The 26730-nt window shown below is 44.2% G+C and overlaps 3 protein-coding genes and 2 pseudogenes across 4 annotated transcripts; 1 reads left to right on the top strand and 4 right to left on the bottom strand.

Annotated features, from left to right (window-relative positions):
• The first annotated feature begins 1930 nt into the window (after positions 1-1930).
• LOC136502984 (uncharacterized) lies at positions 1931-3040 on the top strand. Its single transcript, XM_066498214.1, has one exon. The coding sequence runs from the start codon at positions 1931-1933 to the stop codon at positions 3038-3040; it is 1110 nt and encodes a 369-aa protein (XP_066354311.1).
• Positions 3041-4212: 1172 nt separating this feature from the next.
• On the bottom strand, positions 4213-5185 carry LOC136504288 (PRA1 family protein B2-like; annotated as a pseudogene).
• Positions 5186-6280: 1095 nt separating this feature from the next.
• On the bottom strand, positions 6281-8905 carry LOC136504295 (uncharacterized). 2 transcript variants are annotated; one of them, XM_066499162.1, is made up of 4 exons: positions 8607-8905; positions 6856-7056; positions 6703-6761; positions 6281-6555 (listed from the first exon to the last, which is right to left on the bottom strand). In XM_066499162.1, the coding sequence occupies exons 1-3, from the start codon at positions 8868-8870 to the stop codon at positions 6708-6710; spliced, it is 519 nt and encodes a 172-aa protein (XP_066355259.1). In that variant the 5' UTR covers positions 8871-8905; the 3' UTR covers positions 6281-6555; positions 6703-6707. The 2 variants fall into 2 exon arrangements, with proteins under 2 accessions (XP_066355259.1, XP_066355260.1); XM_066499163.1 differs by lacking the exon at positions 6703-6761 and having other exon boundaries at positions 8607-8875.
• Positions 8906-9149: 244 nt separating this feature from the next.
• Positions 9150-13464, bottom strand: LOC136504275 (protein DETOXIFICATION 44, chloroplastic-like). The gene is made up of 12 exons (XM_066499141.1): positions 12809-13464; positions 12380-12526; positions 12135-12295; positions 11408-11543; positions 11118-11214; positions 10885-10985; positions 10484-10647; positions 10331-10402; positions 10122-10238; positions 9936-10031; positions 9689-9810; positions 9150-9522 (listed from the first exon to the last, which is right to left on the bottom strand). The coding sequence occupies exons 1-12, from the start codon at positions 13206-13208 to the stop codon at positions 9471-9473; spliced, it is 1665 nt and encodes a 554-aa protein (XP_066355238.1). The 5' UTR covers positions 13209-13464; the 3' UTR covers positions 9150-9470.
• Positions 13465-13611: 147 nt separating this feature from the next.
• LOC136502983 (uncharacterized) lies at positions 13612-26183 on the bottom strand (annotated as a pseudogene).
• Between the last annotated feature and the right edge of the window lie 547 nt (positions 26184-26730).

The following is a 26730-nucleotide window of genomic DNA, read 5'->3' as shown; positions in this document are numbered from 1 at the left end:
TGAGCAGTTTTCACTAATCTGCTCATATCTCAACATTGGGAAGTCCAAAATACTTGGAACTTTTTCCATTGGAAACTAGACTTGATAAGCTTTCTAAAATGTCCTCATGGACCTCCAAAGCTTCATGGAGTTGAGAGTTACAAATGTTTCTTTTAGCTGGTCCGTTTTCACTGTACTGGTCCAATCTGATGGTCTGTTTTTTACTGTGCTAGTCCGATCTGATGGTCCGTTTTTCTCAGTGCTGGTCCGATGTAGAGTAACATCCTCCTCTTTATTTGTATACTTAAGTACAACCAAAGTAGAGCACTTAGCTAGTATAACATTCTCAAATATATCAAAGTTAATTTCAGCTAGGAGTGAGTTCACCTCTTTTTGGAGTAGTTTTGCATGGCTACAGTCTACACGTAATTGGCCTTTCATACACTTGCTTATGTGTAACTTGAGTAATCGGTGGCATGTCCTCATCAATAGGTGTTCGATCAATGAGGGCGATTAGAGGGCATGAGTAAATAGTCATTTTCTAAACTAACTGCAGAGGCTAGCCATTTAAGTTGCACAATTAAACCTTCATCCTAGCCACGACTTCACCCTCTAGTACAAGGTTACTAGCACCCTAAACTAGAGAGCAACTTATGGTAATTAGCACACATGCACAATTCTAGTTCACAAGATTAACAAGGCACAACAACTATAATTGAGTAAATAATAAGCACACTAGCAAAGATCAACTACACAAGATAAGCAAACTAGCAGACGAGATAGCAAACATGGGAGCTCCTGTATGATGAATAGCAACGGTAGATATAAAAAAGCGATAATATAAAATGGTATAAGATGTAATTAACCTAATAAAAAATTGAGCAAGCGCAAGGTGGCTAACACTATGGCCCAACCCAGTCCAATTATAATTTTACATAATGGTATAAGATCTATTATATTTTTTAAAAGTTTGGATGACCTACATCCACTAACTATAATAGATAACGAGAGCTTCTACTAGCAAATAAGCACCAAAACTCAAACAATTTGAAACTAGGCACCATAAGATATAACATGATTTTTTTTTAAAAAAAAACTAAAACTAATTTCATAGTTTTCCGAGGTAAAAAAATTCCTATGATTTTTCGAAGATTAATGCAAATTTTAGGATTTTTAATTGCATTATTTTTCCATATAAAAATATTTGGATAATTTTGTGAAATTTTATTTCTATGAATTTTTGGATATTTTTTAAAATATATTTCTAGTTCAATTTGCTCTTCTAGCGTGGCGCCAGATCAGTTAAACCACCATTAAAATCACTTGAGATAAAAAAAATGAGTATTTTTAAAAGTTGAGGAGGTAAAAAAAGACTAATTTTGTAGTTCAACAAAATTAAACGGCCGCGATAGTTGAGGAAATAAATTGGATTTTCCCCCTATCCGCTGTCGTCCAGCAATTGGGCCATGACGAGCCCGTGACGTGTTCCACCACGTATTCGGCCTCAAGCCCACGGCCCAGATAGAGGGGTTCCGTGCCTGCTCTGCTTACACCCAGCTGGACTTTTCCCTTAAAAAAAAGAGAGAGAAAAAAAACCAGCTGGACTTGCAAGCCAACAAGTTTAGACCTCCCTTTTGCCACGTCGCATGCCAACATGACATTGTCACATTGACGGCACCAAAGTTTCGTTTGGAAATATAAACCATAATAACGTGAGGGAAGCGGATTCATGGGTCATGACCGGCGAGACCACGCCAACTTCATCCAACACGATGTAGCTATGCCGCACCGCACGGATCGATTCCGATCCTGATGCCCCCGTGCATATATATAGCTGAGGGTACCAAGCAATAACAATGCTCCAATCAGCCGATCAATTGGTCTCTGCAGCTTGATTAACCCGCTCCGATCCCTAATATCGTCTTCGTCCAGGTCTCCACGAAGAAGAACCATGGTGGAACACGCGGACGCTACTAAATTTGGATCGTCCATGTCGTCCTGTTTGCCTTTGCTTGTCTTCCACCATCATCCTGGTGATGGCCAAGAGGACGCCGGTGACGACGAGATGCTAATGTTCAGCATATCCAAGCAAAGCCTGCACAAGAACATGGAGCATGACCTTCTAGCCGCAGGCAGCAGCATGTGCTGGACCACTGCACAGGGCTGGATACTCGCCCAGGACCGTGGCACGATGTCTTCTTCGACGTGTCTATGGAACCCTAGCACCGGCACCAAGCTACCCTTGCCAGATCTCGGAGAGGAACACCAGATCCCATACCAATTCAGGTGCCTGCTCTCCCACAAGGACCCAACTCACCCAGGATGTGTTGTGGTGCTCTTCAATAACGCCGCGCCTGATCTCTGGTACTGCCACACCACCGGCGATGGCGACAACAGCAGCAGGAGGTGGAGACGTTACTCATATGACATCGGTAACCATCCTTCGATGCCAGAGCCACCGAAGGGGAGAAAGGCACGCCTCCGTTGCCGTCGCCGTCCTACCAAGAACATGATCACCTTCATGGCTTCCGTACAAGGGAAAATCTACTTCACCAATTTCACTAAAGGCATGTGCACCATGGATTTCTCATCCTGCAATTCCACCACAACAAATCATCAAAACCACCCTACATTCCAAAAATTCAATGTCCCTTTGGCCAATCTCCCTAAAGGAGTGTCCATGGGTAGACACTGGTTGGTTGAGTCGCAGGATCAACTCTTTTTAGTCACCACCTGCTTCATTGGCTTTGATCTAAACAACATTGGCACCGTAACGGTGCATAGGATGGATTTCTCCTCAACACAAGCTTGTTGGCGCAGTGTGCATGACATTGGAGATGTTGTGTTTCTCTTGGAGGGTACAAACATGGCGGCTTCTTGCTCGGCGAGCGCTCTGGGACTGAAAGCAAACCAGATATTCTTTATGAAGGATGTCATGGATGATGATGCTGATTTATGCATTTTTGACTTAGAAACAAACACCCAACAGATTACCCGAGTCCACCATCATGACAACTTGATTCTCTGGCGCAAACCTTTCTGGATTGTGCCACCTAGCTAGCTAGCTAAATATACATTATTTCTTTTTCTTGTGATTTTACTTCAACTTATGTGAAGAGACACCATATACGAACAACTATGTAAGTTTGTATACATACAGAACATACTCCTGGTTTCATGTTATGGCAGGGTACTATATATCTTCTTTTCATAGGATTTTGTTAAAATATAATCAATTTGCTTATATTTCCCAATCAGCTCATTAGGCTATTGAGTTCATCTAGATAATCAGATGTGCAGCTGTGCTGCATCCAACGTATTGTTGTCTTGTGCACTTGTGCTCCTGTGACCACCGCTCCTCTGCCTCCACTAGCTTCAGCTGCAGCCTGCTAATGAGGATGTAATTGTGGCAGATTTCTATTTGGATGTGGCATGCATCCTAACTCTTGTAAAACATTATGGTTTATACAAGGGCAACATCCTTGCAGCACTAAAGAGCACATATACACTCTGCAACTTTAGAACGTATGATGTTAGGGAGGGAGAGGGTCTCACCTCGATCTGTGAAAGCTATTACCACCACAACAAACACAAGGAAGGCCAAGCTAGTAAGCACATCATATCTCTTTATTATTATACATCATCGTCAAAAAGCAGGTCCAACGTACTAACTACTAAGGATTATAATGATAAGACAACTCGGTAGTAATAATAGTCTCGTACCACAATATATGGAGCGATTACAGCGCTATCCTCACCCGCAAACAAGAGTGGAGGCATTGCCCAAGCGAGACGCCGGCAGCTTGTCCATTGGAAGGAGATGTCACGATCACACAGCCCCGTCTAGCTCAGTCACCTTGTATTTTTTTTTTATTTCCAGGAAAACTCAATATTTTTGTTTTGTTTTTTTTTTCCAGGAAAACTCCTTTTTGCATATTTTTTTTTATTCCAGGAAAACTCAATATTTTTTTTTGTTTCCAGGAAAACTCCTTTTTGCATATACAAGACATACTATAATATTTTTTTTAAATCTTACCTTCCTTTTCTGTTGCTTATTATGTTTCCAGAAAACTCATTTTTTTGCACATATAAGACATACTATAATCTTTTGCCTATATATATAAAGCCCAAATCAAGTGCACGCAACCATATCTTTTACTGGTGCGAGTTGAACACAAATTTCGTGATGTTTACTGATTATTATCATAACGGGTAATAAAAATACAAATATAATGCGATGAATAATAACAAGAATATTTTTCTGCTCATCAGGTTTCTCAGATCATACATGGGACACCACCAGACTAGTAAGTCCAATGCTTCATTTCCTTGTGTACTCTAGCTAAGTGCTGTAGTATAGTTCGGCGTAATCGATCAAGAATTCAAGAACTGATAATGACCCCTCACTCTCCTGGCGAGACGAGATCTCACAGAGACTCATCAGACACGGCCTCCGGTGGCGGAGGCGATGAAGGACAGCAGCGGGTTACCGGCGCCACCAGCAGCCTGGTCAACCTCATCGAGGAACAGGTCCTCAGGCACGCGGCACGCGCCGTGCGCGCATACGACCGCCGCGCCCAGCGCGAGCGCGGAGAAGATGAGCGAGCCCACGGACGTGAGGAAGACGACGAACGCGGAGGCGGCGACGAGCCCGCCCAGCACCTCGCGGTCGGAGAAGGTGCGGCCGAACGCGGCGAGGGGCGGCGCGTCGGCGGGGCGGAGCACGTAGAGGAGGCACCAGGCGGCCAGCAGCGCCAGCAGCGCGGCCAGCGAGAACGGGTGCGCCAGGAGCGCCGCGGCCAGGCACAGCGCGGCCACGGCCGCGTAGTTGACGCGGAAGTAGGCGAGGTTCTTGCGGAGCCGGGAGGTGGCCTCGGCGAGGGACTCTGGGCGGGAGAGCGCCGAGCGGTCCGCCAGCTCGGAGCCTCGGACCAGGGGCGCGCGCCGGAGAGAGCGCGACGGGTGGTGTCCACGAGGCCGGATAAGAACGCCCGGATCGCCGCTGGGTTGGTGTCGGTGGCGTCCGCGGAGGAGAGGGCCGTGGGGGTCGGGGATGGTGCGGCGGCCGGAACCACCGTGGTGGGGAGGAGCGGAGGCGAGGCCGCGGCCATGGCGAGGTGGCGATCGGCGATCTCTGTGTCTCGGCGGGTTCGGCGGATCTGAGGAGGGAGAGGAGATGGGCGCGAATACAAATGGTGACCTGACCGAGACCGACCGACCCTGTCCGTCGTGGTTGCCAAACAAGGCCGAACCGCACCGACAACGGGTCAACGCCCTTCACCAGTCAGCACTCACCACGCTGCACGTTTTCTTCTGGTGAAAAATGGCCTAAAAATCTGCCTTTTATATTTATTTATTTTTGTCGAGAAATAATTTGTTGTTTTCCTTGGCTCCAGTCCATCAAGAGTTCCTTATTTTACACTCAGAACTGCGACTGGCTGACAAATATATTTTTTTTTGCGAGACTGGCTGACAATTGTAAATAACAGCAAAAAGAAAGAAAAGGTTTTTTTTCATGGGCTACGTCCAAAGTTCCTTTTTTATTTACATGCATTCAAAATTCATACGGGCCATGTCGCATGGCCAGTCACTCCAGGCTCGAGTTGCCGAGAAAAGCAGCAAAGCCAGTGATTATGCAGCTAACATTGATGGTTAGGTAAGGTAACGACGCAATGGCCCTGTTCAGTTTACCCTATATTCAGCTTGTTTGGCTTTTTTTTTTTAGCTGGAACAGTATTTTTCTCTCCCAACAATTCAGCCGGAACAGTGTTTTCAGCTGGTTTCAGTCAAGTTTCAGACCAGCGAACGGGGCCAATGTGCTCTGAAATTGTGATGCACAAGAAACAATGCTCGAGCAGCAGAAGAAGTTTCCCTTTCCAGGTTAGGCAGCAACAAAGAGTAGATCCAGCAACAAATCTTCCTTCTCCTTTTTCAATATCAATCAACCACCATGTACTTTGCTTGGATCTAGAAGAAACAGCCAGCACACCAGCAAAGTTCTTGCAAACCTCCCTTGCGTTATTCCTTGAATGTGTGTGTGTATGTGCCCTTGCGTTATTCCTTGAATGTGTGTGTGTGTATGTGTGCACATACACACACACACACACTACTACCACTACCACCACTACTAGGCGTCTAGGCCAGCAAATCACGACGGCAAAGACTAGTCTGAAACAACAAATAGTGACTGAAGAAATTTCAGTTACCAGCCATTTTCCCCTGTAACCGTGAGGCTATAAAACAACACTGCATTGGCAGATTTTTGCTAGGTTAACAAAGAACACACCATTTGAAGATACGATTACCATACCCGAAGGACCAACCAAGATAATATAGACTGATCTCAAGCCAATAATAAGATAGCACAAGCATGCTAGCTGGCACTCAACACGTATGAGTCCCAGTTCCAGTTCCACACAACAGTTACCGATTCTCAGTTCAGCACCAATTAACACACATCTAATGACATTGTCCTTAATAGGCAATAGCCATGGCATTAGGCACCATGAATTTCCTTTATTAAAGATGCGGGCCTCAAGTCTAGAAGGTGGAGCCATTCCAACCAAAGTCCGAGCCCTGCATGATTCATTATAATGAATGTATCAGTGCTCATGATTAGCATGAAATTGAGAATATGCTGACAGTGAAGATCTTAACACCATCTACGTAGGCAAGAAGATGCAAAACAAAGAAGATGGAGTGAAACAACAGGTGGTTATTTACATGATCTATTCTTGATGCAAAGCATGCAAACATTGAGCATTTTCTTGTGCAGGATGAGCCTAACAAACAACAAAATTATTATGAGAACTTTGGTGAAGGTTAAAAGGACCCCATGAGTGAGTGCGCACTCAATAAGAAATATTGGCTGCCTACCTTTGAGTCATTGAACTTGAGGTAGAAGCGTGACTTGGGAACGGACAGCTTTGACTCCAGGATAGAAGCAATGCCAGCACTTAGCTTCTTATTCACATTAGGGTTTAGGCCTCCGATGGAAACGAGCTCACCGTAAGCTGCAGGCTCCTGGGTACCTCCAAATGCCATAGGGACCGAACCCTTGAGAACAACCATCACGTACTGTGGGAGGACAACCATTCCAGTTAGTTCCTCAAGATGATAGTACTCAAGAGAAATGGATTTACCCAAATAGGTCAAGAACAGAGAAACAATAAAGGCTAAAGTTCAGTAATTTGAGCCTAGTGCCACAGTCCACATGTCAACAACTAGGCAACAACAACAAAGAAGCCTTTCAGTCCCAGAATCCAAAATAATGTTAGTATGAGAATGAGATTAGCATGGTCAGGTTACGAATACAATGTATTCAGAGAGGTCATTTTTCTCCTGGATAGTAGCAAAGCAGCTGCCTGACTAACACTAAATGGACTACATAGCTAACAGAAGGTGAAAATCTGTGACTTCTAGTACGGGGCATAAAATTTGGGTACTGAACTACATAGCAAAGCAGATGCCCGAGTAACACTAACACAAAGTGACCGATACACATGAGCATTCAAATTTGATCTATGTAAAATTGATGGCTGTAGTTCTAGGGTAACATAAAGGAAAAGCACATGCAGCCTATGGTCTACATATTTAACAGCCTACTTGATATTAGTGCTGAAGAATGTTATAGACTGCTGGTTGATAGAAATCTAGTCCAGAAAAACTGTGAGCATAGACTTTCATCAATTCTTAATATACCACATTCAATAATCAGATTGGAAGGATAGTGAAAATGGTAGGTGAATGGTTTGGCATTTCTTGTACTGCATGATCGCAATGGTCAGTATATCAGTTCTACATAGACAATGGAGATGCAGTCTCATACTTTGAGTTATCTAGTTGTCCTCCTCAGTGCTGAAACTATTAAAATGGAAAAAAACTACAGTTTAGTTATATATGAAGTTATGAACTCAATTTAAGCATGGCTACTATGGTGCTGTTTGGTCGAGGACCAGCAACGGCAATGGTGATGCAATCAAATCCAACGCCAACAGTTGCAGTGCAAGGAATACCAGGTATTTGTTTGGTTGGCAGCGTGGCGCGTGAGGGGACCGCGTGATGGAGCGAGATGGAGATGGGACTCCCCGAGCGCGCCAAGGGAGCGGATACCACTCGGAGGAGGGTGGGAGAGCAACGTTCTATGGGGCCGGATCAGTTTACGGCGTGATCAGTTGCAGGCTATGTGTCCCAAACGGAAAACAACGTGATCCATCTAAGCTGTGAATGGATGGCGGGCTGAAAACGCTGAAACAAACAGCCTCTATATGCAGGAAATTGCAGTCCCATTCTAGGGGTTAGGGATTGTAGGTAAAAATCCCCATTGCAGTATTTACCAAAGACTAGAAATATTGGGTGATTTACTGATTAACACTAATTCTCTTTAAACTAACATCAACAAACACGATCAACTGACTGATAACGTACAGAAAGGTGTCATGCAGCGATGCACATCCTGCTCAAAACCCTAACAGATTGTCAAGTGCCAAGTGCCAATTAAAAACAAGGAAGCATAATCTCCACCAACCAAATAGACTCACAATCTACAAGAGCCTACACCAGCAACAAGATAAAAGGAACCAGAGGGGAAGAGAGAAGTCTGGGGGAAGGGGAAGGCGGAAGCTTACGGCCTCTGGCTTGCCGATGATGTCGGCGACGGACTTGGAGGCTTCGGCGAGGATGGCAGAGGTGTCCACCCCCTCCAGGTTCACGTTGGTCGACACGTTCAGGCACGGCATCCTCGCTCGCTCGCTTCCTCTTCCTCTTCCTCCGCTCCGCGACTGCCTCCGGCTGGCCGCCTTCTCCTCCTCTGCTCTGCTCCGCTCACTTCTCTCTGGTCTCTGCTGCTCCTCTCCCTCTCTATCCTGTGCTACACGGAAAAGGAATCTCATATGCTCTGCCTGGGCTAATAGTGGGCTGTTTGGGCCTGTTAGTTTCCCCTTCGCTATGGGCTCTAGCCTATTGTCTGTCTAGCATTCTCTTGGCCCAGAGCCCATGGTGCAGGGAAAAAAAAATCGTAGCAAATTTGCAATGTCCGATGATGATGCACTTGCACAATATTGGTACAACCAACTCAGATTATTCTATTTCAGATAATCACTGAGTTACATAATGCCAAAAATGATCACCAGATTTACATATCCTAGACTGGAACGTTGGACAGAACGAAATTTACAGGAAGAGATTTTCTATTTGAACACAGCTTTCTTTCCTTTTTGGGTTATAACTGAACACAGCTTTCTTGCACAGTACATGGTATGCAACACACAGTTTAAAGTTGTGAGCTCCTACTAGTCTCCTACAACAGCCACAAGTCAACCCAGCTATCCAACACCAAGTCACCAACTACAAGTGTACACATCTTCCACGGAGCTACATCAGCTACCTGTCACGCAGGGCTATACATGCACATTTCTTGCTACCGCTACCCTTTACTTGCTGGCTGTGGGAGATCAATTGAACAATCGAATGTACATGGTCATATCTATGTTTTACTCACTATCTGACCAGATAACCTCCCAAGGTCCACCTTTGCTCCCTAACCTGAAAACAAGAAAAAAATCGATTGTAAAATTTTAAGACTTCCATGCTGCTTCTATTCGAGACTCCAGTACATGAATATTCCCTTTTCCTTGAGTCTGAAACTTGGCTCCTAAAAACTATGAAAAAAAATTAAACCAGAGAAGAACAAAGGATCATCTATTACTACCTCCAGAATCCAGCAACTGCACGCAAACTCATGAACAGAGTAAGACCAGCCCATATGCCACCGAGACCAAACTTAGGAGCAGCTACTAGTAGAAATATTGATGAGACTGCCCCCGCAAAAAACTGAAACAACGAAGATTCAATACGATTAGGATGGTAAAGTTGTGTTAAAGTGATAACTGATGACATGATAAAGTGTGATAGTATCCGAGACATAAGAATGTGACAGTAGGAATATGAATCAGAACCGTGGAATATGCAGCGTAGGCAAAGTCAGAAACGCCATAGTAGAGCCCATCAGCCACAAATGCAATAGCATTCACCGGCTGAGAAATAGTGACAAACTGCAAATATCCAACAACTGTGAACATAAATTGCTGTACATTTCTTCAGAAATTAAGTGTAAACTTCTCATTTCTTAAGCATGTTCTTACCCAGACTCCTGAACGTGCAACGTCTAAAACTGCTGGATCATCTGTAAACAGCAAGGACAAAGATCCAAACCCAACAAATAAGGAAGCAGCAAGGGCAACACCAGTCACACCTCCAACCTACTAGGAAAAAGATGAACAGTATCAGCTCCTTAAGGATAAGGATAAACCGGTGGCATTTCCGAACTATTTCCAAGAAATGACTTCTTAACCTGCAGGACTCTGTATAAAACCGCGCGGGCTTGCTTGTAGTTCCCTTTTGCATATTCGCTAGCAAGTAGAGCCTGCGCAAATTAGGAATACTTCACAAGTAAATACACAGGTAACTAGTTCGATGAAAGTTCCATTCCAGTAATTTTGCTGACCTGGCCAGCAAGGGCTAGAGCATCATTGAGCAGAGAAATTGTTAACCACACTTGCAAGCATATCTCATAGCCTGCCATTGGAACAGGCCCTTCCCTTGCAGCCAGGGATGTAGATAGTGTCAGTGTCAAGAATACTGAAATTGTCCTGCCAATTAGTAGACCACCTGAAAATCGTTCAAATCAAGTGGCTATCATAAAGGTCAATTACACTAATATGTTTTTTTTTACCCAAAAATATATTACACTAAGATGTAAGTTAGGGGCTTAATGCAATAACTATCAAAAGAAGTTGAATTCATGAAGAGCTGTCTGTCTGTTTTGAATCAATACTTTCTTATGATTAGGCAAAAAACCATCAGATGAAAAATCCTTGCATATGAGCATGAGGGATATTGATCAACCAGATGTTAGGTAGCGGATGACTCCATCCTCAATTATATTCCATGAGAACAGATCTACTTCTTTATTCAGCTTCCAAAGGAGGATGAATGCTGTCAAGTATCTGAATACATGTAGACAAAAAATACAAATACTTTAGATAATAATAAGTTCGATAATAGTAATAGAGGCAAAGATACTCCAAATAAGTAAACCTCATTTTATTTATAAGAATATCATGATGGCATCAACATACTCAGAGGTCACAGTGGCCAGTGCAGCACCGCTTACTCCTAGACCAAGTGGAAAAATAAGTAATGCATCAAGTACTGCATTTAATAGGTTGCCAGCACCTGTAAGCATCATACCATCAGTTCCTTCCTTGATCATTTTGAATCAGTTACATAGAGTAGCTTGAATAAGAAATAAAAAATAGTTACAACAAAAGACTGCATTTAAATAGCAAGGTCAAAACAATTCCAGATGGAAAAAAAAATAGTGTTATGTGTTACATTATTTTGTCAAAATGAACTGGCAAAGACTTACCCACAGCATACAATGGTGTCCTCGTATCCAGGAATCCACGAAATGCACCCTGAGCTGCAAGTGCCACTATGATTGGTGGAGCACCAAGTGCCCTCAGTGTAAGAAACTGTTCTGCTGGTGCTCGCATCGGTGAATCCTGTGGTGACAATAAATAAAAAAACTTATGTTCAGCAAAGAGTGTTTTGAAAGAAAACAGCAAGAGTATAGGGAATTAGTCACAGAAGGTGTCATTAAGTATAATTTATAATAGTCGCAACATTATGGAACCTTAAAGTCAGAAAATTTTGAGTTGACAGACCATGGAAACCTGGTTTCATAGACTGAATTCATGAAGCCCACCCACCACAAAACGGGACAAGGTAAATAGTCTAGAAGTGCTATATTTTTGCAGCGCCAAATGTGTGACATGATAGGAAAATGTTTGTGGACAAGTTTCCCTTCCCATTAGATTCATATAATAAGGTGAAAGCACTTTCAGAGATTTCATTAGGAATAGTGGCTTAGGCACAATGATTTTTGCAGAGATTTCATTAGGAACTTTTTTTTTTTTTTTTGTGAGGAGATTTCATTAGGAATTTAGCCACATAGACATTGGATGGTTCAGACCAACAGCCAACCAAACATACATGAAACACCTAAGAATATTAACACCCAGTGCTGATATCAAATTCAAGGGCAGAAATAGATCCTAGAAATCGGAGCATGCGAATAAATTGGTCTTACGTACGACGGGTATACCAATGATGTTTATCAGGGTCCCAGATCCAACAATCAGAGCTACCATTTCCAACAATCCAATGCCAGCAGCTAGAGCCAAGGATGTTGATACCGCCGGAAGAACCTTCTTTTGTTGCCTTGCCTTCTCTATTGGCGTAAAAAATTCATCTCCTAGGTGAGAGCTAAACATTAATTAGTGTAATGCAAACAACAGAGCTTCTTTCAGAAAACAAATGGAAATCTTCATTTGCTTACTTTCCCCTGTGGTGTTAGAATTGCCATCCTTTGCCTGCTGCTCAGCAACAAAGGATGTGGTGACATTAAGTAGCGGCACATTAAACAGCTTGGATACCAAATTGAATATGGAAGTAGATGCACCCACAGCCGCAAGCTGAGCCGAACCTGACAAGAGACTCTAACTCATTAAATGGATGAAAAGGTTGACCCCCTCTTAATTTTTACTGAAACTGGTCCCTTCCCATTTGTTTTTTACTGAAACCGGTCTCTTCCCAATTTTGGTATCTAGGCCTTCATGAGGCCCATGAGCTTTTCACATCATCATATAACACAAAGGATAGCCAGATTTTACATTGCCGTGCCGGAGTAAAGAGTAAGGTATGGCATGATTCTAGGTTTGAAATGAAGAAATGCACTGGATTACAAAAGCTCAGAATACTGGATTACCGATATGACCGACGAAGGCGGTGTCGACGAGCGCCGTGATGGGGTCCGCGGCGAGCGCGAGCACGGCGGGCGCGGCGATGGCGAGGATGTCCGCCGCAACCCCGTCAAGCCTGAACCACCCAGGAGCCCCACGCCCCAGGACGACCTCCTTCTCTTCATCTCCCTTAATCTCAGTCTCTGGACCCTTATCGGGTGCCGCCTCGTCGACGACGCCTGTGACGACCGGCTTCCCACCACCACGAGGGCATCGCGGGGAACGACTCCACCGAGGCGGAGTAGAGCGGCGGCGGTGGCAGCGGCAGGAGGTCAAGGAGACACGGCTGGGACCCGCGGACGGGGCTCGGGCGTGCGTGGTGGCTGCAGGCCTCGGAGGCGTCGGCGTCGGCGAGGTCGCCGCCATGGGCGCGCGAGCGAGTGGTCACAGACTCACAGTGGTCGGAGTGTGATTGGTTGGATTGAACGCGATGCGGGCCTGCCTTTTGGGCTCGGTGGCGGTGGGCCCTGGGAGATCTATGGGCTTTTGGCCTCTCCAGCCTAGTGGGCCCTTTCCTAATCCGCCACTGGGCCAATTTCACAAGTTATCAAGTGTTAGTCCTCTCAAAAAGAAAAAGAAAAACATATCAATCAAATGTTAGTATCGTGCACAAATTCAACTGAGGCTATCATGTTCAGACTTCAAATTCCACTAAAAAAATGTTCAGACTTCAAATCTCGAAAGATACCCCGTTTTTCGCTCTCATAAAAGAAAACATACCCCGTTTTCCCAAATACTCTGCATTACCAATTGAGACGATTGCCAGATCTCACATTTACTTTATGACTTTACAACAAAAACCCTTTGCCTAAAGCTTACGTGAAGCTAGGGTGTAAGCAGAGTACATCCACGAGCCTCAGACCAATTAGTCTCTTCCACATTTACAGCAAAAGTGGGCCTGCCCAAATATGACCACTCTTCCTCACCACCACACTATCTGCATATCACCTAGTAGTAGTTCACAATTTATATGATTGTAAGATGAGGACCTAGACAGTTAATACTCTTCTACTTAATACGCAACTTCTACTGGTTATTTACATGTATCTGTCGTTAGCTGTCAATAATCTTTTTACATCTTCTCGTCGAATCACCTAGACATGGTCATTTCTTGTCACTTATCAGTTCAGTATCTGACCAGATGTGCTTCCATGGTCCACCTTTGCTCCCTAACCTGCACACAACAGCAAAATACTATGAGCCACCAAGGTTCGCTATCCATATTTCAAGAAAAGGGGCAGCTGGAACCTCAGGTAGTACCTCCAAAATCCAGCAGCTGCTCTCAAGCTCATAAAAAGAACTAGACCAGACCAAACGCCACCAAGACCAAGCTTAGAAGCAGCAGCAAGTAGGAATGCCGATGAAATAGCCCCAACAAAAAACTGAACAACACAGATGCCAAAAAATTGTAAGCACGCCATAATCCTGCTACATTTAGTTATGACAACCAAATGGGGGATACAATAGAAAATGATATCCATACCATAGAGTATGCAGCATAGGCGAAGTCAGACACGCCATAGTACAGCCCGTCGATCACGAACGCAATAGCATTTATCGGCTGCGAAATAGTGACAAACTGCAAGAGTTCATATTTTAAAATGAGCATAAACAATATCATGCTTTACTTCTGAAAGTCAGGTGCTTTATTCCAATTATTCTTCATTACCCAGACTCCAGATTTGGCAATGTCTAAAACTGCCGGATCATTTGTGAACAGCACAGAGAAAGACCCAAACCCAAAGAACAGAGCCACAGCCAGTGCAATTCCAGTTACACCTCCAATCTACATTTATAACAAAACGTATCAGCAAGCAGCTCATGACAAGAGACCAGCAGCATTTCTGAACTTCAAAGTGCATTATTAACCTGCAGAACTCTGTATAAAACCAAACGAGCCTGCTTGTAATTCCCTTTTGCATATTCACTCGCAAGTAGAGCCTGCATTGAACTATGGACACTTTAAAACAGAACACATACAGATTTGTAATGTAAGAACCTAAATGAGAAATGCCAAGTAACGTAAAATGTACAGACCTGCCCAGCAAGAGCTAGCGCATCATTGAGCAGAGAAATTGTCAGCCACACTTGCAAGCACAACTGATGGCCGGCCATTGGAACAGGCCCTTCTCTTGCAGCCAGCGATGTCGACAGTGTCATGGTCAGGAGTACTGCAATAGTCCTGCCAATCAGAAGTCCACCTACAGAATAGTTTCCAGTTAAAGTGGCTATCATGGCCTCATGGAGCTCTGCTCTGAACTAGTAACCTATAATTTGGAGTATGTTAAAGATTAATGGAGTTGCAACAAAAAGTTTGAGCAACAAAATAAGCCTGTCCTGTATCAATTACTTTGTTAGTAAATATTTGGAGCATCCACCAACCTGATTTTAGATAATGTATGATTCCTCCACCAATTACATTTCGGGAAAAGATTACTACTTTACTATTCAGCTTCCAGAGGAGGATGCAAGCAATCACATACCTGACAACAGGCAGAAAGTTGTACCAAGGATTTAGTTCTCATGGGTGCAATTATGGAGATGAAAACGGAGGAATTAAGACAATCCAACAAAGGAAACACATGAAATTCTTAAAATGAATTCAGCATACTCTGATGTCACTGTTGCCAAGGCAGCACCTCTAACTCCAAAACCAAGTGGAAAAACAAGTATGGCGTCAAGTATGACGTTTACCAGGTTGCCAACACCTGCATCCAGAGTGCTTAAATCTTTACTTTTGTCGTTTGCAGAAACATAAAGCATTATAAATAAGACAATCATTAGGCTAGGTTCTCACAACTTGCATTTGTAGTAGCTATCACTTCCTAATTCTTATTGTTGCTCATACTTTAAATCTAAAATTGATAACATTGACATGTCAATTATTGTTAAATTTCTAGATGACCACTGAACTAGGTGCATAGATCACTGAACCCAGTGCCGGAGGCTCCCACATGAGTGGGGTCTGGGGAAGGGAAAAACCGAGGCAAGCCTTCCCCCTGCAAATCTGCGGAGAGGCTGCTTCGAACCCACGACCTGGTGACTCAGTGAGACAACTCTCACCACTGCACCAGGCCTGCCCTTCCTGAATAGATCACTGAAGTGGCAACTAAATGCACAAGACATTTCATCCTGAAACTTGCTCATAAGAAATACATAATTGCAAAAGTTCACATGCTCTAGTTTGTTCATTTCAGCTAAAAGAGTTTCCTATAATCTTACCCACAGCATATAAAGGTGTTTTCGTATCCATGAGCCCACGAAATGCACCCTGTGCAGCAAGTGCTACCACGATTGATGGAGCACCATATGCCCTAAATGTAAGAAATTGCTCAGCTGGTATCCGCATTGGGGAATCCTGCATAGATAATATACAGTACATTAGGTTTGACAGTTTTGGGTACAGATACTGTAAGAATTACAGATAATAAAAAACTGGGGCTCAAATGTCAAAACTAAAATAAAGTGTTAGTATTACAGTTAGTCATGTCCAAAATTCAACAAGTAATACAAGGTATATGTCTATATGACAGGTACATGATACTTTTATTTTAAAGAAACATAGCTATATTATGACAACATTTGGGTAGTGTAACTAACGCAATTTCATATTGACTTGACACATTTCCTCATGAAGATAAAAAAATACTGGCTAAGCGGATAACCAACTGGGCGTCAAGTAGTCGATACTAAATTTTTGGAGAATGAAAAGAAATGAAACTATTCTTATACTTACAATAGGTATGCCGATCATGTCCATTAGTGTCCCCGATCCAAAAATCAGTGCTACAGTTTCCATCAGCCCAATACCAGCAGCTAAAGCCAACGACGTTGATACTGCTGGAAGAAACTTCCTTTTCGGGGTCAACTCTTCAGGAGACCTTGGAAAGTCGTATCCTAAGCGAGAACTAAATAACGGATTAGTGTAACACAAATAGTGGGGTCATTTCTAACAAATGTTCGAAATCTTCATCAGCTTACCTTCTCTTGACCCAGCATAATCATCATCCATTGCCTGCTGCTCAGCAACAAAGGATGTGGTCACGTTAAGCAAGGGCACATTAAACAGCTTGGACACCAAATTGAAGACTGAAATTGATACACCAACAGCAGCAAGTTCGGCCGAACCTGATGACAGTAAAATTGTGTGTACTATCTAAATATCAGTGAATGCTCATTGACTAGGAAAAACAGGAAAGATCTATGAAAGGTTTCCATCTGAAGTACAGTATGAGACGTATCAGCATTCAGCGGTCCACAAACTGACCCCAGAAAGGCAGAAACTCAGGAAAAGAGGAAGATTTGCTTCACCTAAGTGACCGACGAAGGCAGTATCAACGAGCGCCGCGATGGGGTCGGCGGCGAGCGCGAGGGCGGCGGGCAGAGCGATGCTGAGAATGTCCAGCCCAACCGTATCCAGAGCAAACCAGCCCTGCGCCCCGCGCCCCTTGCCCTCTTCCCCGTTCTTGGCCTCCCGCGTAGAAGCTGTTTCCTCTTCGTCCTCGACCACGGCAGCTTGCTTACCGCTACATCGAGCGGGCCCGCGGCGGCGCTGTGCGAGGCAGTTGCGAAAAGAGGCTTGGTTGAGCCGTGATGACGGGGTCAGGGTGAGAGCGCAGGCGACCGCCCTCACCGTCACCGGCGGCGAGGTCACCATGCGCGCGAGCGAGAGAAAAATATCTCGCTTCCTATTCAGCCACAAATTCAGAGTTGCAAAGTTGCAGACAGACGGGACAGGACATATGGCCACAGATGCAAGAACCTTTTACATAATAGGGATACGGTGTAATTCTTGTAGAAAAAGCACTTTATGTATAATTCATATACATTCCAACTAGGATTTAAATCGGTGGAATTTGAAAGCATCATCTCCTTTTGGCACGTGATGATCTTGGCGATGCTGACAGCCTGATACTGATTGCTTGAGCATAGATACGTTAGAAAGCTGACAATTTTGGAAGGAGTATTTTGTGTGGACCATGGCCGTGCAAATTGGATTCCAAAGGTTCTGCGAGGAGCAGGTTCTCAGATGAATCAAATGATATGTGTGGTTCTTGGAACAAGTCTGCCAAATAGATCTTTCGAGATTGCTATACTCGCCTTCAATTTAGGCCAAATGATCATTTTAAATTTTTTCAGTCACCGTGCCCCTTGGGGATATCGGATTTAAAATTGCACTCAAATAAAAGAGGCGTATGCTCCTCCGGTCACTATAAGGAGTAATTAATAATAGTATAAACATATTGCTAATTGATGGCAAAAATTGTTTCAAAAAAATAATCGATGGCAAAAAACGTGTTAAGGATTTTAACCGTACCATTTTCAACACATTAAAATTAATAATAATACTTCAAAATTTTATGGACAAAAAATGTACCGTGCCACTTTTTTGAGAAAGTTGATCGGGAATTTTTTGTTAAAAAAAAATACATGTTGTGGTGGGCTTCCCTGCTAGGCCGCCATGGGCTCATGGGCCAATGTGGACGGGGCCGAGCCAACACACTGCCGCGATGGAATCAGTTCGATGAGCCCAACACCAGCGCCGCGGAGCACTGCCACTGCCGCCACTCGTCTTCACCGGAAACCGCCGCCGCTTTGGTCTCCGTCGTCCCCGTCCCCATCTCCGGCCACCACTAGCTTCCGACCCGTAAGTACCAACGCCCCTTCGCCCCTACCTTATCCCCACAAGCAGACTAGCACTCGCCGCGAGATTCATCCATTCCATCCATGGGACTGGCCTTCGATTCGTGCCGCGTTATGCGTCGTTCGCAGATTGCAGTTTTTAAGAGGAAACTCTCCCTGGCCGAGGGACGAATCCAGAGGGTGCGTGCATGAGGTTCGCGGGCTGGTACCTGAAGATCACGGCGGTCGGGGCCTCCATTGGCGCTGCCATGGAGCTCTTCATGATCCACACGGGCTTCTGTACGCTTCTCCCTCCCTGCTCTGCTCAGCATCCAACCCCCCTCACCCTTGTAATATATTATTTCTGATTTCTAATAATCAATCGCACTTGAAACAAGTATTATTGGCTGTCCATCTGAGAGCATACATCCAGTCCCCACTTTTTTTTTCCAACATGAAGGTACCTTTAGGCAGATTGCAAAGTTCTCAACTGCAGCATTTCTACTTCTAGATCCAATTGCCACTTGCATTTTCCTGTCATAGAAATTCAGATCAGCTCATTTTGGGAAATCCAGGGGGTGGGGGGATGGCTATTTTAATTTGATGCTTCAGTGCATGTTCCCATTTAACAACAACAATCCCAACTTCTGATACTTTGGTGGCCACACAACGAGTTCAGATTGCCTAGTACCATTAATCCTGTCAGGCTCTCTATTTTTTCACTGCTGCATAGGAAGGCCTCTTACATTTCTGTACCTCCCCCCCCCCCCCCCCCCCCCCCTGATGCTACAGATGATAAGGTTGTTGTCTTGGAGTCAGAAAAACGAGCTTGGGAAAGCAGTCCAGAGGCCCAAGCTATGAGGGAAGCCCTGAACCCATGGCGCAAGCATGACGAAGAACAGAAGAAACAGTCATGAGTTATGTGTCCTGCTCCTGTCAAGTGATTGTATCAGTCTTATGCATTTGGTGAATAATTTGTCGTACTTCTCTGAAATAGCTTGATGGCTGGATGGATGGTACCTTCCAGGAAAGGTTGAAGGGCTATAGGTAACAAAGCTATTTATTTTTTCGAGGGAACAAACTATACACTTTCAGACTGGATTTCACTTGTTATGTGTTATTTTAACATTATAACAGCGAAATTGTAGGTATAGAAAGAGGTGAAAGTTGTATATCTGTTTGTACAATAATTGAATGCTCTGTGGATCCCTCGCTGAAGTGTAGTTCCTTTTCAACTATTGCTCAATGAAGTTTAGTTCCTTTTCAACACCTTAGTAGTTCATCCTGACCATTCTTGCAAAATTTAAACTCTCTGTGTCATATTGTCCTATCTGAAGAACTCATTGATCCCCTGTTTACTGTATCAGTATCTCCTTAATAAAGATTGAAAGAGAAGTTATTTGACTTCAATTTAGGCAGAAAGCTGAAAAGCCAATCAGATCCAATCTCCGAAGTCCTGCATACTTTAAGCCATTAAGTATAACATAAAAACAGTAAACATGGAACATTTTGCACACAATTCTATTTGACTGGCAACGACAGTCTAAACTGACTCATGCTATCTTGGGCAAACTTGTTAGTATTCATGCTCTGTGGACTGTGAATGGTGTGTTGGTTTTGTACTTTAACATATCAGCTATTAAGCCGTTACTTTCCGATCATCTTTGTTTTGTTCAAGTATTTGCATTCACATCCTCCAGTTGTAACCCCTCAAATGAAGTAATACAAATGTGATTCTTTTTGCATTCCAGTGAATATTCTCTCCTACTCTGAAATTGCTGGATGGTAGCTTCCAGGAATGTTTAAAGGTTCGCGGACGATGTAGTGCTAGTTGATGAAAGCCGGACAGGAGTGAATCAGAAACTGGAGTTATGGCGGGAGACTTTGGAGTCCAAAGGTTTTAGACTTAGTAGAACTAAAACTGAGTATATGAGATGTGACTTCGGCACTACTACTCGGGAGGAGGAAGATGTTAGTTTGGAAGGTCAAGTAGTGCCTAGGAAGGATACCTTTCGATATTTAGGATCAATGCTACAGAGGGACGGGGATATTGATGAAGATGTTAGCCATAGAATCAAAGCAGGGTGGATGAAGTGGCGGCAAGCGTCTGGTGTCCTATGTGACAAAAGGGTACCACAGAAGCTAAAAGGCAAGTTTTATAGGACGGCGATTAGACCGGCTATGTTGTATGGTGCAGAATGTTGGCCTACGAAAAGACGACATATTCAACAGCTAAGTGTCGCGGAAATGCGTATGTTGCGTTGGATTTGCGGTCATACAAGAAGGGATCGAGTTCGGAACGATGATATACGTGAGAGATTAGGGGTAGCGCCAATTGAAGAAAAGCTTGTCCAACACCGGTTGAGATGGTTTGGACATGTGCAACGGAGACCTCCAGATGCACCGGTGCATAGTGGAATCCTAAGTCAGGATAGTAACGTGAAGAGAGGCAGAGGAAGACCGAAGTTGACTTGGGTAGAGGCAATAAAAGGAGACTTGAAAGGATGGAATATACCCAAAGACTTAGCCTTAGATAGGAGTGCTTGGAAGACAGCTATTCACGTGCCTGAACCTTGATTGCTTCTGTTGGGTTTCAACTCTAGCCTACCCCAACTTGTTTGGGACTTAAAGGCTTTGTTGTTGTTGTAGGCATGTGTCCACACTGGATTCGCTTTCTACCGTGCTATTTAACAATATAATAACAAAATTATATGTTCAGAAAGGTGACAAAGGTCCATTTCTTTGCCTGAATCGAATGCTCCATGGGCTCCATACTGAATTATATTTCTTTTTTTATTACAGCTCACTGGAGTGGTCCATCTAGGACATCCTTCCAAAATTTAGAACTTTCGTGTCATTTTCTGCTATTTAGAGAACTCGGCAACTCGCTGCCATCCTTATTTAATGTAAACATTATTGCCCTGACAAAGATTGAAAGATAAGTTATTTGCTCTGAACTCTACCATGTGATACGTTGTTAAGTAGCACTAGCTCCAAATCAGAATATTCTTGTCAATCAAACTTTTTTAACTTTGATCATAAATGTATAAGAATGATTAGGTTGATTATTTAAGGTATAGATGTTACTAGAATTACCGTGAGAAGTACTTCAAAAAAATAATTCGTTCCTTTGAAATGCCATGTTTTCATTGATCGAAATTTCAACGTACATAACAACAGTAAATACGGAGGATTTTGCACATGTCTCAGTCAACCAGTAATAAACATTCCAAACTGACTTCATCCAACCTTGGGCCTACTTGTTAGTATTAATCGCAGTAAAGGTAATACTGGATTACTGGTTGTACTTTACATACCAGCTGATAAGCTGATAATCTTCTATCCTCTTGATGTCTCTTGTCATGGTATTCATTTTGTGTATTGTATCTAGCCCATTTCACCTAGAACAAAGTCAATTTTTTGTACAAGCTAACTCTGGTTTCAAATCAGTAAGGAACTGATGGAGGAGTTTCTTTGTTAACTAGAAACTTGGTGAATGTGCTTACAACTTGACCGGCTAGCAGCAGCAGCATAAGCTGGTTTTGTTCGTATGAATAGAACTATGCTTGATGCTAACCCCAGAAATGTGATGCAAGCCCACAGGAAGAAGGTGGTTGAGTAGCACTTCATCCCCATGCACACAATCATGGTGTCAACAATGCCAGTGCTGTTATCCATTACTGTCATCTTTTGGCCATTTCCATCGTATACCATGGCAGCAATCTGGCCATAGAGGAGTGAGCCCAGCGGGATATTGGTGATTAGGATGTTGTGATTCACCCCAACGCTATTTGGTCCAAAGAGCTCGGAGGTCACTGACACTGCTGCAGCAAAGATGAACCCTGAGCTTAGGCCAACTAGTGCTGTTCCTGCTACCAGGGTGCTTGCATCTTGTTGGGTCCACATAAGGAAAAAGGCCATTGGCATGGGGACCAATGCAGCAGCAAGCCACCCTGTGCGAGCAAGTGACACCTTCCTGTATACAAATTTTAGTTAGGAAGCATGTGATATGATGAGATATATGTTTGTGTATAAAGCAAAACAGATACCTGTGAAGGATGTCAGGTAGTGCAGAAAGAAGACGACCGAAGAAGGAGCAGGATGAGTAGACAGCAAGTAGCATCGTGAGCTGTGACTGCTGTTGCAATGACTGCGCGATCTGCCCCAAGTTGTTGCTGTATACCAGGCCAACAGTGGCTCCACAGAAGTAGGCTGTGTAGTAGAGCCAGAAGTCCACACACCGAATGAGCTTATTTGCACTATGTTCTTCACCGAGGGCCTCCAGGCGGCCCTTGCCCACTATTGTTCCACAACAATTGCCCTGCGTCTGGTGCTCCATTGGTTTTTGCACCATCGCATTGGATTCCATCCGATGATTGTTACTGACTAGGAGTGGCTTATGTGGATCATCATGGTTTAGTGGTGATGCAGGGTCAGGGCCATCTGTATCCACATATGAGCAACTGGAGCAGGCAGGGATGATGAGAGGAAGGGCGAGGAGGACCATGGCACCTGTGAGGATGACCCATGCAGTAGAGCCGGTTGCAGTGAAAGATCCAAAGACCACCAGATATATGCCGGTGATGAATGCGAGGATGTAGAGACCGAGGAAGACACGCCTGTCATGCCTGGGCGCACTTTGGAGGTGGCTGTCATTTGTGTGGCAGAGGATTGCTGGGAGTGCAAGAATAGAGACACCAAAAGGGAGGATTGCATTGAGGAGGAGGTATACAGCTGGGGAGGAAGGGGAGAGGGCATTCACAAAGAGAGTGTAGAAGGCAGCGCTGAGCCCGTTGAAGCTTATTGAGAGGGAGAGGGCCAGGGAGCGGTTGTTTGCAGAGAAGCTGCGGATGCAGAGAACAAAGCAGACTGTGTTGAACCAGCAGATGCTGCACCCTGCTATCAAGCAGACCAAGAACACCTGCAGGGCCCAACATATGAATCAGAATTTGATCAAATAATTAAGTTTAATATAAATTGCATTTGCATGTTATGGTTTTAATTGACTATTTAACCTCTGTCGTCTCTACATCTTGGCTTGAATACATTCGAGTGAAGTGTTTGCAATCAGTTTGTCAAGAAAACCGGTATGCTAATATAGGCTATCTACTGAAAACTGCAGGGTTGATTTCTATGCTGGGAGGTCTATCAATAGGGTCCGGAATGCATTTTACTACTAGAAGAATGTACATCCTTTTTATTTTCCTTTGAAGATGTAGTGATGAATGCTTTTAGAACGTGCTTGGAATGGGACATCTAATCTCATTTTCCTCAACAATTCCCAGTACCCAGATATGTGGTAGGCATTGAGTAGCTGAGCAGGGAATTGAGGTTAGGTATCAAAAACTGTAGTATTTTGTAACGGCACCGTGGCAATGTGACCTTAAAACTTTGTGATTCCATTTATGTGTTGTGACATGCCACATACTTCTCCTGAATGTATTGAAGGAAGATGTGGAGTAGGTGGATGATGCAGCCGTGACTTGTGAGAATGGAATGGCATGCCTCATGCGTGTGTGATGCCGGTGGGGACGTTGTGGTACCTAGTTGATGTGGTTGCGATGTGTATTTGTTGTTGTGATGCTAGACTTTTTTTGGCAGTGGCTGAGAACCTACCAAACTTTGTGTATGAACTTAGTACTAGTCCTTCAAGACTTTTTCGTTTGGATAAAGATAGTGTACTGTTGGTGCTTGGGGTAAATGAATTTGAATGGTTTGCTTGTTAACAGAAGCAAGAACATTTTACACTTGCCCAGGATGTTGATTCCCTGATGCCAGTTGATGGAATATGTGGTCACTGTTTGAGAGATGAAGGTTTTTAGGATTGGGCACACCTGTCAATGAACAAGATGTATACCAGAAAAAGAAAAAAAAAAGAAATGCATACAGTTTGGAGGATGTGTTTTTTTGAAGGGTTTAGACAAATAAAGAAGCAGAAGTGTGGGCGCGCGCGTGGTGTGCAGCCGTGCAGGTGGCTCATCTAGCAGTCAAAAGCAGAGTTGAGTTTGAAATGTACTGGTTGGTTGATTGGTTGTTGATGAAGTAACTTGACTATTTCTGGATACTTTCTTTAAAAAAAAGGATATCTCTGGTTACTTTCACTGGTTGACATGGGCGGATACAGAGGGTATTCCCCATATTCCCAGGAATACCCAACTATTTTAGCACATTTCTATGTATATATGTGTATATACTTGTATATGTATATGCATAATGTCATATTTTATAGTATTTTCACTCATTGAAGCCCAAAACAGTAAAAAACAGCCTCTCAAATTGGCTCATATTTTGTAGTATTTTCACTCATTGCAGTTAAAAACAACTGTTTTTTTTATTGACGTGGAAGTAGGAATACCCAAGTTTGGAATCCTGGCTCCGCCACTGCTGGTTGATGATGGATGTTGGTAGCAGCAGATTTGTGGTATATATGTCCTAATCCCCATCTCATGTCATGTCACTTTTGCTCGGCCCTTTGTTTGGATTTTGTAAGGAAAACGAGAACGTGATAGAAAAATAAAAATGCCAGACACTGCCATTTGGGGAGATTCTTGCTTTACAGAGACAATAATCACTATGTGAAAATGAAAGAAATTTTATGACTATATATATATATATATAAAGAAAAGGTGAAACAACAAAGAAGAGGGAAGGTGAGAATGGTTTCGTTCGGATAATAAACGTAAGGAAGGAAACGGAGATCCGTTCCGACGGGTGCAGCTGAGTCTATTCAAGAAAAGGAAATGAGATGCCAGATGGATCGGAGGCGTGGAGCTACTAGCTCCCAGACACAGCCCAGCCGTCAGTGGTGTAGCGTGCTTGCTTGGTGTTTCCGAAATTCCGAATATATACAGATACAAATATACAAGCACAGCAAGCCTCCGAATAGGAGCCGGCCGGCACGGCATGGTCGTCGCGACCGACGGAAGGACGAGCGGCATGCACAGCACAAGCACAACCCGGCCGGGCCGGCGTCCTTTTCTGCTCCGCCGGGCCGGCCATTGGCCATTGCTGCTCGCTGCCACCGTCCCTGATGGCTGATTCCCCATCATCAGACTCTCCATCGTCGTCTACGTCCATTCCTGTCTTCTTTTATTATTTTGTTGGCTATTTCTTTCTCATAGACTAAACGAAACGATCGAGGCGGCCGGCAATTGATCGATGAGGGTGACTGGCATATACTCGTATATGCCAACCACGGCTGAACCTCAACGATCGAACATCAGCTGGACACGCCGCCAAGCAATGACAATGACGACGACACGCACGCACGTACCAGAGGGTAGGGGACGGCGACGGACGCGACCAGGCAGCAGTACTGGACGGCGTAGGCGGCGAGCCCCAAGGCGGCGGAGACCATGAGCACGGCGTGGAGCGGCATGTGGAGCAGCGCCAGGCCCGACGACCACCCCAGCGCCTTGCCCAGGTCCGACGCTGTGGCCAGGTAGTTGAGCGCCTCCTGGGAGACCCCCAGCGACGACTTGAGCGCCGACGAGTAGGCCGAGAAGTCGAAGTTGGTCCCCGTCAGCGCCTGGATCCACACCGTCGCCACCAGCACCGCCCACCGCTGCTGCTGCCGGTGCCGGCCCCCTGCTTCCACCTCCACCTCCTCCTCCTCCTCCCCACCTCGCCCGCCCGGTTGCTGCGCCATGCTTGATTATTGATTGGTTCTGGAATGATGGACTGCAAGGCGCGCGCGCGCGCGCTAGCTCCTGCCGGTCAAGCGGACAAGCGCGCGCGGTGCGGTGCCAACCGCTCCCTCTCCCTCCTCTGCCTAGCTAGATCGCGCTGCATATATATATTATTTATTTATTTATACACATGAGCTTTCCTGTTTAGTAATAGTATAAGTCCATTTCTGTTCCATTCGTTTTAAAATATATACTACGGGTGATTTCAGTTTTATTTTATAACACTCAACCTTTTAAAAAAAATCTAACCAAGTTTATATACACAGATATATATCAACATATACGGTGCGTACAATACTGGTGGGTTCAATTCGTTCCGTGAAAGAAAATGGTGGCTCTAATGGAAATAAGGTGATTTTATATAAATGCCTGACATGATACACGGTCCACGAACGGTCTAAAAGATGATGACATAACACCTTGGTAGATCCTACGAAAGACAGCAAGATTGAAAAGAATTCAGGCCAAACAAGAGTATCTCGTATATAATTGGCTCTATGGAGGTCTCGATTAAAGATATCAAAGAGCCAATTGTCAGTGAGAACCAGGCTCATCAATCCACTATGCAAAACGTGGAG

This window comes from Miscanthus floridulus, chromosome 14 (assembly GCF_019320115.1).
Source record: "Miscanthus floridulus cultivar M001 chromosome 14, ASM1932011v1, whole genome shotgun sequence".
Classification (NCBI taxonomy): Eukaryota; Viridiplantae; Streptophyta; class Magnoliopsida; order Poales; family Poaceae; genus Miscanthus; species Miscanthus floridulus.
Note: the sequence above shows the minus strand (reverse complement) of the source record. Positions and strands in the feature narration are given on the sequence as shown.